At 32.6% G+C, this 13,183-nt stretch overlaps 2 protein-coding genes across 2 annotated transcripts; one reads left to right on the top strand and one right to left on the bottom strand.

The window, feature by feature from the left end:
* Nucleotides 1-4,095: 4,095 nt before the first annotated feature.
* On the bottom strand, nt 4,096-6,340 carry LOC112802981 (uncharacterized). Its single transcript, XM_025846419.2, has 2 exons — nt 6,083-6,340; nt 4,096-5,774 (listed from the first exon to the last, which is right to left on the bottom strand). The coding sequence occupies exon 2, from the start codon at nt 5,691-5,693 to the stop codon at nt 4,398-4,400; it is 1,296 nt and encodes a 431-aa protein (XP_025702204.1). The 5' UTR covers nt 5,694-5,774; nt 6,083-6,340; the 3' UTR covers nt 4,096-4,397.
* A 1,940-nt stretch (nt 6,341-8,280) lies between these two features.
* Nucleotides 8,281-12,937, top strand: LOC112802980 (general transcription and DNA repair factor IIH helicase subunit XPD). Its single transcript, XM_025846418.3, has 12 exons — nt 8,281-8,974; nt 9,545-9,825; nt 10,150-10,232; nt 10,319-10,722; nt 10,861-11,054; nt 11,159-11,339; nt 11,443-11,567; nt 11,636-11,725; nt 11,860-11,938; nt 12,027-12,103; nt 12,288-12,396; nt 12,584-12,937. Exons 1-12 carry the CDS (start codon nt 8,441-8,443, stop codon nt 12,704-12,706), a joined length of 2,280 nt encoding a protein of 759 aa, XP_025702203.1. The 5' UTR covers nt 8,281-8,440; the 3' UTR covers nt 12,707-12,937.
* Nucleotides 12,938-13,183: the final 246 nt, after the last annotated feature.

Raw genomic sequence — 13,183 nt, 5'->3', positions numbered from 1 at the left:
ATACTTTGTATACACTCTTTTATTCATGAATCATGAATGATATATATGCATTATTTAAACATAAAAAATAATTTTTTTAATATATAAAACAAAAGAGAGTATAAATAAGGTTGAAAAATTTTATATATGATTTTCAAAAATGTGAATTCTTTCAAAATGGGTTATATAAGTTAATTTTGGGAAAATGTGTCTAATTTTTTTGTAAATTACGAAAATAATATGCTTTTTTTAATAAATTGCAAAAATTAGACCAATTTATATTCCTGTTAATCCTGTATGTCGTTTTAACTAATTATTTTGGTGAATTACATCAACTAAAGAGTTATTTAAAAATTAATTTTCGTATAAATAACTGATTTATTTAGTTATGAATATAAATTTAATTTTAATATATTGATGATCTGAAAAAAATTACATATTTAATTAATTAAATTTATAGATTTAAATAAAATTCTAAATAATAAGTTTAAAAATTTGTCATTTTTGTCAATGCATGCAATTAGTTTTATGTTTTTTTTTTTTTGGAATTAAGAGTAAGACTCAAATTCAAACATTTAATTAACGGTAAAGAGATTATGCCATCTCAATTATAGTTCCTTAGTATGCAAATAATTTTATATTAATACACCGTATATAAAAATTAAATTGTATTTAATATTTGGGGTCTACTTTGTTCATTTTTCAGAGATTTTGATAAGTAAAAAAGAGAAAGAAGATGGTGCATTTTCACAGGGTGGAAATTGTCTTGTTATGGGGGCTTCATTGATTCCGATTACCTGGCGTCAGTGACATTAATACATCAACATGCATGCATGGCAGAGAAAGTTTCAATTCCATTTTTGGACAAAAACAGAACAATTCGGTGCACACTATATGTGGCAATTTCAGCTTCTCAAGAAAATGAAGCCCAAAATAAGTATATCCATTAATAATTAGAGGTGTAAAATTAAAATTATGAATGCGTTTTTTTTAAATATATTTTTATGTGTATATATATCTTTCACTTTGCATTGATTTTGAATGGAAGAAGAATTTTATTAGTGGTTCCGATTGAATTGTTAAATATAAATTGATGAGAAAGCAATGAAGAAAATTAATAGATTATTGATCAATTTAGAGAAAGGCAAATTATTAATATGAACATGTTATGCGAAATCGTAAAGTAAATACTCACGTAAAAAATATTTTTATGTAAAAATTATAGTTAAAGAATTACTAACTAATTTAATACATTTTGATTAAATTGTTTAATATAATATTTATTTATATTTTATCTATTATATTTACATAAACAATATTGTTTTTCAGCTGTTATCAATTTGTAAATATTATAGATTCAATAAATAATTTGGATCAAGATTTAAAAATTTTAATCAGTAGAATTAAAAATTCAAAGATTTAAATATTCAATCAAAATTTAATTGAATATAATAAATAATATATTTATATATAAAATATATATTTTTGTGATTTATTATTTTAAATTAATTAACTACTAAAAAATCATACTAATTTGACTAATTAACAAATTTTTTAATTTTTTGACCAATTCGTTACAACTGATTTTTTATTTAAATAGAATTAATTTATTATTCAGAACTATAATTTAAGTTGGATATCATCATCGCCCAAATTCAAGTATATATACATGCATGCATTATTTTTAATCATAATACAAATATAAATTGATAAATAATTACTTTTAAGCATCAGCATAATCATATAGGTTATGTGCTAAAGCTAACGAGCATCTTTTGGTAAAAACTTTAATTTCAGATCAACTGTTCATTATATCCCTACTTTAGATATTTAAATTACTATAAACTTCCGTGAAAGATAACTTAAACAAGTTAGGTTAGTTGTTCTAGGATAATGCTAAAACTTCCTAAGTACCTTTTCTAAGTGGCCTAAGTTTTGTTCCTATGACTAGCCACTAATTTACTTTTCAATGAGAAAGAACATTCACATGTTTTGTTTTCCTTTTTTATTTATTTATTTATTTTTTTTGAAATCAAGTGTACTTAGTTTGAAACAGTTTCAGTTTTGTTGCTAAAGAAAAACAACACCTAACAATGTATCAATGATTGGTGTAATAATATATAAAATTATTGAATCAAATTTTAAGTAAATTAGTCAACCTTGATTGAATCCGAGTTCATACTTAGAACTTGTTTTGATACCTTTCTTCTTTTAATTATATATTTAGAAAATAACTTCATTATTAACCAGTAAAATGCCTAAGAAAGTATAAAGCAGGCAAAAATTAAAATTATCAAATACCAAAATAAATTTAAAAAAAAAGGTGTGAATTGAAAAGCTAAAACCGTGAGTCTCATCCTACAAGTAGGAACATGATTAATAATGATTTCAACTTTCAAGCATCATTGATTGAATTGAATTATGTTTTTTTTTTTCCCTGCCACAATTTAACAACATTTTCACCCACCTTAGACCTAATAACCAAAGATAAGAACAAAAACGAGTGACTGTGATAAACCAAACTTTTAAAATTAAAATGGCAGCATTTTCTTGGCACCCAATTTGGTAAAAACCACTTTCTCATAATGTATACCAACCCTACCCCCTAAGAAAAGACAAAATATTTGTTTTGGTGTCAACTTAGGAAAATATTTTGCTCTAAAAATATTTTTATAATGATTTTTTATTAGGATTTCTTTTATATTAGTCTTATATTTAAGTAGATACTAACCACCTTTTTTTATTTCATTAAAAATATTAGTCCCTAAAATTTGGAAAAAAATTTATGGTGTTCCAATTATCAAAGAGGTAAATATTATTATGAAAGAATTAAAAGATGGTAAACTTCATTTCCAATAAAATAAAATATGCAATTTTAATTTTACTTATCTATTTTTAACATTATAAATATTTTTAAAACACATTAAATATGATATAAAACTAAACATACAAATAATTCTCCTCTTTTTTTTGTTGGACTTGAATATGTTTTTTGGGCTTCTTTGGACTTAAATAGTTGAAGTACAACCTTTTGCAAAGAAAATCAATTGGACTTTGAGTTTTAAAACAGATAAAAGCCCATGTTTGATACATTGTTAAACCATAACCATACAATAAAAAACAATAGAACTATGGCCTTAGGGCCCACAAAGTCCCAAAAAAAGAAAAAGAAAAACGAGGTAAGTCCCGATAAAATATTGGTGGATGAACATGAAAAAGAGAAAGAGATGAGAATTTTAGAAAGGAATTAGAGTTTTTATAAAATTAAAACTAGAGTGTTTTTAAAATTATAAAAATAAAAAATATATATAATTTTTATAATTATGATAATTGTTAACTGACACTTCAACATTTAACCATAACTTCAACTAACTCAATTGACGGATGGCCAATTTTATCAAAATTAATTTTTTTAAGAACTTTTTTGTAGATAACATCTTTTAGGTACCATTTTATCTTTCTATTACCGAATTGGTATTTGCCTGAAAAAATATAGCGCTTTGAAAGTAAACTAGTGAATTTATACTATAGCCACAATACACCACTCTACTAAGCAAATCTATGTGCACAATCTGAATAATTCAGAAGAAGAGTAACAAATTTCAGTTGTTTAACATGAAAACATGCAGAGTGATAGGATTATTTTACAAGTTAGTGGAAGTATTCTTACTCAGATCATGAATTATAGAATCAACAACATAGGAACCACTTTCCCATAATTTTAAGTATTTGTTTCTATCTCTCTCATAATTAACCAGCATAGCATCTCCATTAACAATCCATCTCAAAAGCTTAGCTTCATGAGGATCATAATGTTCAGTAATAGTTTAAACAATACTATCCTCTAAGGGAAAGATTGATTCTGAACAAGAATTACAACTAATTATGTTAAGTACATCCAATCATATAAGTGACATTGATCAAATCAACCCAAGATGCTTGATTTGGAACATTTTTCATCCCAAGTGATATTCTGAGGGATTGGCAACTTCAAACTAGGTAAAATTATTGAACTTCTTTTAGTCTTGTGCTGTTAAAGATATGGCAGGTAAGACAGTTCGGAACAACAATGATTTCAAGAAATTAAAAATGAAATGGCATGAATATGGAAACATATAGCTGCTAAGTTAACTCATTAATATTCCAAAATAGAAGAGATCTTAGATCCACCAATGTTTAAATATAGGACCATCGTCGGCAAAGCCTCCACAGAGATCATCGTGCATCACCGACTCGAATTGTGAAGTTCCCAAATCTAATTCCAATGGCTGAGAATGATTAATTGTTTCCTAAGTTTCCCCACCAAATATGTATACTTTTGTCTAAAATGAACCAAAGATAACTAAACTAAAAACTCTAAAGGAAGGACCTTGCATGTAAAGTAATTGCCAAAAAGCTTGCAAGTAAAATTTGCTAACCTAGTTCAAACCAGAAACCAATTCCTTTCGCTTCAGCTCTAAAGCAAGACGTTCGTTCTCAAGCTTCATCCTTTCATTTTCCAGCTTCAACTTCTCCAACTCCCGATCTTTCTTCTTACTGAACTTCTGCCACTTGAATCTCTGCTTCTCTACTTCCAACATCTCAATCTGTATCTGTAATTTCTGTTCTTCTAACTGAATTGCGCGAGACTCAACCCATTGCTTCTGTAACCATGCTGCTCTCAAGTTTTCAGGTAAAGCTTGATTTACATCTGATTGGACCATCTGTCCATGAGTGTGCAAACTTTTGTTATATTCTTGACAATTTAGAGAATTCCCAAAAGCAGAAGAATCTTCTTGGCCTTGTCCTTGTCCTTGTTTTAATTTCTTCATAGGTCCGACTAATGCCCCGTGGATTCCTCTGCAATCCCCATGGGAAGCATGATTCTCTTCAAATTCATCATGATCATCAGTTTCCATGTCTTGATCATCTTCGTCATGACCATCTCTACTTCGGAGAGCTAGCTGCAGCGATCGTTGCAATGCAATGTCATGGGGTAAATGCAATCTATTATTATTATGGTAAGAACACATCTCCTCATAAAAAAGCTGTTTTGAGTTTAGTATTTTCCGAACATCATCCTTTTCTTTCTCAGAAAGATAGTCAATTACATCCAACAGCGTTGGATTTTCAACAACCTGACAAGAAGTACCCCTGCCAAGCATTTCGTTAAGCCTTTTATAGCGTTTATTGAGATCATTGAATTTATCCTCACATTGCTGAGGGGAAACATGATAACCTCTTTCAGCCATGGCCTTGGAAATAGTCTTCCATTTGCCCTTTTTTTGAAGGACCATGAATTTTCTTCTTCCGGCACCATCAGAAGACGAATCCTCGCCTATATATGAAACAGCTGTTATCATAAGCTTCACCATCTTATCGGTCCACTTGATCCGTTGCCAAGGCGACCCCTTCTTCGTTCTGCCTGCTTCATGATGACCCTCACCACCATCTTCAGTCAAACTCGGCTCTTCTTCATCACTTAATGAGTTTTTGTTTCTATCTCCCTTAACAAACTCAGCCATTGACATAGTCTGATCACACATGGTTCCCATTGTGAGTGGAAAATTCGAGGACTTCCCCGAAGACCCGTGGCAAGGATGATTTTGATGCTGGGTCATGGTATGCGGCGCATGCTGTGATTGATGATGAAGCCGCATTGAAGCAGGCAAATCAAAACCACCAAAAGAAGCTCCACCTTGAACAGTACCACCCTGTGGCAAATTCCCTTCCATTGCTTCACAAAGAAACCACCCACCAGAATCAAACCAATGAACTCATTCCACCTTAAATCCTATAAATGCTGTTCATCAAACCTACAGATTAAAATCAACAATCCAATTTCAATGAAATCCACCAATGTCCAAGCAAACCCTTTTCAATCCCACCTACAATCTTCTAGAATTTCAGCTAAAAATCCACCCCCCATAAAAAAAGGAACCCTTTTCCAAAACACCATTTCATATACCAGTATTTGCAGCCAACAAGAACTTAAATTTCACAAGCCAACACCAGTTCCACAAACACCCAGAAACAAAAACTAGAAGAAAAGGCTGAACAAAATAATAATAATAACAGCAAGAGCAAATAAATTAAAATAAAAGGAAAAAAATAGTGCAAAAACCTTTGAGGAGATGAAGAGTGAATGTGACTGTGGAAGTCGAGGTAGCTAGTTACGGAATGGAAAATCAGGTGAGAATCTGAGAAGCCCAGAAGCAAAGACAGAAGCTTTTTAAGTGAAAATGAAGGCACGTGAGTGAAAAAGGGTTTAGAAAACGCATATGAGACAAGAGAGAAGCAGCCCAAGACAAAGACGGGTTTTGTGGTAAGCAAGCAAGTTCCCTAGGTAACTGTTCTGTTCTATGCCTTGTAACTTTGTAACTTGGAACTTGGAACTATCTATCTATTAATCTATAGAAAAATTTTCAAATAGTGTGATACTCTTATTTCAGTAATTTTTAATTGTTAATTTTAATTATAAAATATATCGATATATTTAAAAATTTTCTTAATTTATACATGAATATAACTATGTAAGTGGACTGAAAAACTAGTAAAGTACATAAAAAAGGATTAATTTATGAATAGTTTTATAATTTTTTTATGTATGAAACTATGAGTTTTGTTAACTTAATTTAATAGTAATTAAAATTATTTTTTATTTTATTAACACTCTCATTTTAAAAGAGTTTAATTTATACTCAATTACCGAAAAAGGTAAAATACTATAAGAAGGAAGAGCTTAACTTTATTCTGAAATTGAAAAAAAAAAAAAGAAGCTAAGATGAAGAAGTAAATGACATGAATTTCTACAAAGAGAATTACTGAATTAGCTACATAAACATCATGTAGAGCACAACACTTATCTTTTTCAAAAAATTAAGTCATTTTTCAGAAGTCCAATAAATGTAGCCTATTATGATGTTCATTATTATAATTAAAAAAAAATTATTTTTTCATAATTGTTTGGTAATCATTAAGTATATATTAAGTATATATATATTTTTATAATATAATGGATAAATTTCTTCTTATTTTTTATTGATACATCAATAATTTTAATATTAAAAAAATATTTACATAAATAATACAGATAACATTATTCATTGCTATCAAGAAGTTGTAGCCACCACTCTCCAATAGGAGAAACCATACTGCTCGCAGAGGTGTCATCTGCGTACAAGAACTTTTAGGTAGTGTTTGTTTTGAGGTACTGATACAGAAATTGAGAGACTGAGATTTAGTATTATGTTTGTTAGTTTAGAGATTGGTACTAAAATTTCTGTCTCTAAAATTTCAGTATTTCAGTGCCTCCAAAAAGTAGGGACACAGGGGACTGAAATTTTTAGAGATGGAGACTAAAACTTTAATAACATTTTATACCTAAAATACTTTCATTTCAATTAATTAATTCCAATTTTACCCTTTGTACAAATTAAATTAGAATTTCATTTTTGTTTCAATTACTGTCTCCCATTTTACACCAAACACAATATTGGGATTTATTTCAATCCCTGTCTCTTAATCTCTGTCTCTCAGTATCAGTCTTTCCGTCTCTGTCTCTCCACCAAACGCTACCTTAGTATTACTTTCATAATAAGTCAAAGAGTTTAATTTTCATCGTAAAATATTTTACACTGTCATATAATTATAAACGTTTTTTAATAATTATTTATATAATTAAAATAAAAAATAATTATTTTTATTAATATAATATTATGTAATTAGATGTACCTATAAAACAGTTTTATACTGATAGTTAGGGATAGTAAAGGGGGTCGACCCGTTCCAATCTGCCCCGCGTCGCCTAGGCCCATCCTGCCAACTAAAATAGGTTCAAAATACTAGCTCGCCTCACTTTATGGCGGATTAGCGGGTTGGTGGGCTAGCCCGCTTTACTCTTTTTTTTGAAAAATAAAATTCATTAAAATTAACTAAAAAATAATAATTAAAAAATTAAATACAAATAAAAAATAGTCAAATTATAATATAATTTTTTATTATTTTTTTTAATTTTTAACTTTAATAAAATTGTTCAAAATAATATTTGTCAACAAAATTATCTTTATTTTAAAAAAATAATTCGAACAAATATACAGAATTATAAAATAAAATAAATAAAATTAATAACTAAAAGAAGAATAAAAAAATATTTAAAAATTATATAATTATTAATTTTATAATAATAATCACTTTTTTTTTTTGTACATTAATCACTCTTTTATTTATAAAAAAATAAAAGATAAAAATATGGTGGATTTTTGGGCATAGGCCCATTTTGATGAACCCAACCGTAAAAGGCCGTAACCCAAATAAAAACATATTCCTGCACCGTGCAGGAACCCTGCAGCACTGCACCGGAGATGAGAAAACAGCGATTCTACAAGCTCAAAACCTCAAAACCCATCGTCATTCTCATTTCTTCAATTTCTTCTTCCTCTTCTTCTTCTTCACATTGACACAAAATCGGAAACTTTGAAGGATGAAGTTCCAAATAGAGGACGTAACAGTGTACTTCCCCTACGACAACATCTACCCGGAGCAATACGCATACATGCTTGAGCTCAAGAGAGCGCTCGACGCAAAAGGACACTGCCTCCTCGAGATGCCCACCGGCACCGGCAAGACCATCGCACTCTTATCACTCATCACCAGCTACGTCCTCTCCAAGCCCCACACGCCTCTCAAGCTTCTCTATTGCACGCGCACCGTTCATGAGATGGAGAAGACTCTAGCTGAACTCAAGCTTCTCCATGACTACCAGATTCGCCACCTTGGTCCCGCCGCTAAGATTCTTGCGCTTGGATTGTCCTCCAGGAAGAACCTCTGTGTCAATCAGAGGGTTCTTGCGGCGGAGAATAGGGATTCCGTTGATGCTGGCTGCCGGAAATTGACCGCCAGCTGGGTTAGGGCGCTTGCCGCCGAGAACACCTCCGTGCCTACCTGCGAGTTCTTCGAGCAGTACGAGAGGGCTGGCTCTGCTGCGGTGCTTCCGCCTGGTGTTTATACATTGCAGGTTCTTTTCTCTTTCTCCCTTAAAGGTTTGATTTTTGGATTTTGGATTGGCTTGTTTGTGATGTTTTGTGTTTTGAAGTGTTAGGTGTTAAATGACTGTGAAATGTACTTAGAGAAATTTAAGTTTGGTGGGGTGACATGATTGATTTTGAGCAGTTTTAGGATGCTGTTTCCTCTTTGAAATTTTTATTATATAACCTTTTGTAAACTGATAAAATTTCAATTTTTGATTGGTTTTGGATATTACCTGGTGTGAGTTTTTTATGTTGCCTGAAAAGTTGGATTTTGATCGGTATGGAGTGTTCAATGATTCTAAAATGTTCGGGTGCTAGGTGATTTTGATTGTAAAGTTCAACTTTGATCATGTTTTGATGCTTACTGATCCGTTGGCTAAAAAGAATTTGATTTTTAGTGTTGCCTATTCTTATTAATGTTCAGAATCTAAGTGGTGGCTGAGTTGAGTGAAGATTTCAATCTTTTGCATTTTCAGCTGTTCTGCAATATTGTGCTTTTTTTACTTACTTGACTTTCTGATGTGATTAATTGTGGATTTTTTTTCGTGCGGTTGTAGGATCTGAGAATATTTGGGAAGGAAAAGGGGTGGTGTCCTTATTTTTTGGCACGACATATGGTGCAGTTTGCCAATGTAGTGGTGTATAGCTATCAGTATTTGCTTGATCCTAAGGTGGCTGGCATAATATCTAAGGAAATGCAGAAAGAGTCAGTTGTTGTATTTGACGAGGCTCATAATATTGATAATGTGTGTATTGAAGCACTTAGTGTGAGTGTGAGGAGGCAGACTATTGAAGGTGCTAGAAGAAATCTCCATAGAATGAGCCAGGAAATTGACAAGTATGTACTGCTTCTAATTTCTACGTTTCTCCTGCTGTCTTGTTATATGGCTCCATTGTTTTTTTACATGACAAGATGAAGGGTTTTGTTTGGTGATTGTTCAACTTCTGAATAATAGTATAGTGTCCAAAATATTTTTCTGCTTTTCATTTGCTGGCTTGATTCATAAAAGTGAAGTATTTTGTATGCATTAAATTTTGCTATGGGTGCTTGAAATCCCTACCCCTTGCCTTCAATTATTGTGCTATTGTTGCTTTAGTTGCCTTATCTAACCATAGCTGGCATTTGATATGGATTCACTTAACTATTTGAACTGGTAGGAAGGTTCAAGGCCACTGACGCCGGTAGACTCCGTGCTGAATACAACAGGCTTGTTGAGGGATTAGCACTAAGAGGAGACCTTCCAGGTATGTAGGAATGTGAGGCTTTTTATTTTTACTGTCTTAATGTCGCCACCAGTCATCACTAAACGAAACTTCTTTTCTTGGCATAGCCACGGATGCTTGGCTTGCAAATCCGGCACTGCCTGATGATATACTAAAGGAAGCTGTACCTGGAAATATACGCCGTGCTGAACATTTTATGCAAGTTTTACGTAGATTAGTTCAATATCTTGAAGGACGCTTGGAAACTGAGAATGTGGAGAAGGAAGGCCCTGTAGGCTTTGTTACCTCCATTCTTAACCATGCTGGAATTGACCAGAAAACACTGAAATTCTGTTATGACCGGCTGCATTCATTGATGATGACGTTGGAAATTACAGATACTGATGAGTTCCTACACATCCAAACTATATGTGATTTTGCCACACTTGTGGGCACATATGCTCGTGGTTTTTCCATCATAATTGAACCATTTGATGAAAGAATGCCGCATATTCCGGATCCTGTATTGCAGGTTAGCGATGTTCTGATATATTTCCACCCAATTACTGTTTTAAACCTATTAAAATTAGTACTATGGTTCGCGAGATTTATTTGGCTCTTATGTGGATCAATCACATTTTCATACTTTTGTTTATCTATGATGTTTCAGCTCTGTTGCCATGATGCTTCTCTTGCCATAAGGCCAGTGTTTGAGAGGTTTCAGTCAGTTGTGATTACATCAGGCACACTTAGCCCTATAGATCTGTATCCCCGGCTTCTGAATTTCAACCCTGTTGTTAGTCGAAGTTTTACAATGTCCTTAACAAGAGATTGTATATGCCCCATGGTTCTTACCCGTGGCAGGTATTCCTGTTATTCTAGTTTCGCTATTTAAAGAGGAGCTTGATGCATTTGTTCCTTCACCTGTTTTGTTATCTTCTTAATTGTTAATCTGGTTGTTGTTTCAGTGATCAGCTTCCAGTCAGTACCAAATTTGATATGAGAAGTGATCTGGGTGTAGTAAGGAATTATGGAAGGCTCCTGTTGGAGATGGCTTCAGTTGTTCCAGATGGGATCGTATGCTTCTTTGTCAGCTACTCATATATGGATGGGATAGTCAATACCTGGAATGAAACTGGAATCCTGAAGGTACATGATTACTTTATTTACCTGATTTCCTCCGTCCTCTTGCTATTAATGTCCATTTAATTGTTTCGTCGAATCGTCGTTCTAAAAAGCATCTCGTTGGCAGGAAATAATGCAGCATAAGCTTGTCTTCATAGAAACCCAAGATGTAGTCGAAACCACATTAGCTCTTGACAACTATCGCAAGGCCTGTGATTGTGGAAGAGGCGCTATATTTTTTTCCGTTGCTAGGTAAGTTGTTGAAAACATACTCCGAAATCTGGTTCATCTGTGCTTATGACTGTAAGTGCTTGTTTCAGGGGAAAAGTTGCTGAAGGTATAGATTTTGATCGTCATTATGGGAGACTAGTAATCATGTTTGGTGTTCCTTTTCAGTATACATTAAGCAAGTGAGTCCTGTCCTGTTTATTTAAGGTTCTGAATAAGAGTAGATTACAACACTCGGATTTTCCCTTTCTTTTTGCTTGTGGAAATTATGGAGCTTAGATTGCTTGTTTCACTTACTAGAGCACTAAACTTTCAGGATTTTGCTTGCACGCCTGGAATACCTGCGCGATACTTTTCAAATTAAGGAAGGAGATTTTCTTACTTTTGATGCCTTGGTATATTATCTCTCTCGTTCATAATTGTTGATGCTTACTGAACGTATTGAAAAACTGATCCTTGGTAACATTGTTTGTGCATGAATAGAGACAAGCTGCTCAGTGTGTGGGTCGGGTAATCCGTTCAAAGGCTGATTATGGAATGATGATTTTTGCAGACAAAAGGTTAGTATCCTTTCATCAACACATGAGATCATTTGCAGAAAATGAGAGGGTTCATGTAGGTTATTCTGCAGATTAAACATAGTACCTGTGATGAATGCATCACTTACATGGTTTTGGCTTCCTTTTGATTTTCTCTTTGATAGAGTTTCGCGAGTAAATGCTTGTTGGTTATAATTGTCTGCAGATATAGTCGTCACGACAAACGCTCCAAGTTACCTAGTTGGATACTCTCTCATCTACATGATGCCCACCTAAACTTGAGCACAGACATGGCTTTGCATACGGCACGCGAGGTATGCCTTCCTTGTCATGGTCAATTTGTATTTTTAATTGTGCAGTCAAGCTGATTTTGCACCAAAGTTTACAAAAGTTCTTTGTATATCTTAGCATGATTCACAATTAGAGTTATCATACTCACCAGTGATATAAATATCCGATAATATGATTGCGCATTGACAACTTCTGATCCGCCGTATGCAGTTTCTTAGGAAAATGGCACAACCTTACGACAAGACCGGTGGCAGTACCGGCAGGAAGACACTGTTGTCTCAAGAAGACTTGGAGAAGACGGCTGATGGAAGCTTTGTTGAGTCGTTGTTTTGAGGCTTTTATTTGTTTTTTTGGCTCCCAAATTTTTTACTTTGAGTAGGGATGGGTAGCTCTTCCCTTTGGATGTAAAGAAAGTGCATATTGGCGAAAATGGTGCCATGCAGCATGGAAGGGACCCAAAACCTTAGATTTTATGTTCTGTTGAGGCTTGTAATGGGATTATTGGAAACTAGGTAACTCTATATTTACTATACATGCATTTTTACCATGAGTTCTGTTCTTTAACTCATCCTCTTATATTTACAGTTGATTAAAATTTAGTTGCTTCATCTGATAATGTTCATATGTAAATTTAAAACTTGCTTAAAACATAATGTGATTTTCAAATGTTAGGAATTGTGTGAAATTTGTTTTATTGTATTTTTGAAGTATATCAATAAATTAATGAATGTTGGATCAAACATTTGATTTCTTCTTTTTTCTTGAAAACAAAGAATTATAAGAGTTTTATAGAGAACTAATTGTGTATTA

The sequence above is a fragment of the Arachis hypogaea genome, chromosome 5 (assembly GCF_003086295.3).
Source record: "Arachis hypogaea cultivar Tifrunner chromosome 5, arahy.Tifrunner.gnm2.J5K5, whole genome shotgun sequence".
Lineage (NCBI taxonomy): Eukaryota > Viridiplantae > Streptophyta > Magnoliopsida > Fabales > Fabaceae > Arachis > Arachis hypogaea.
This window is presented reverse-complemented; position numbering and strand designations above follow the sequence as displayed.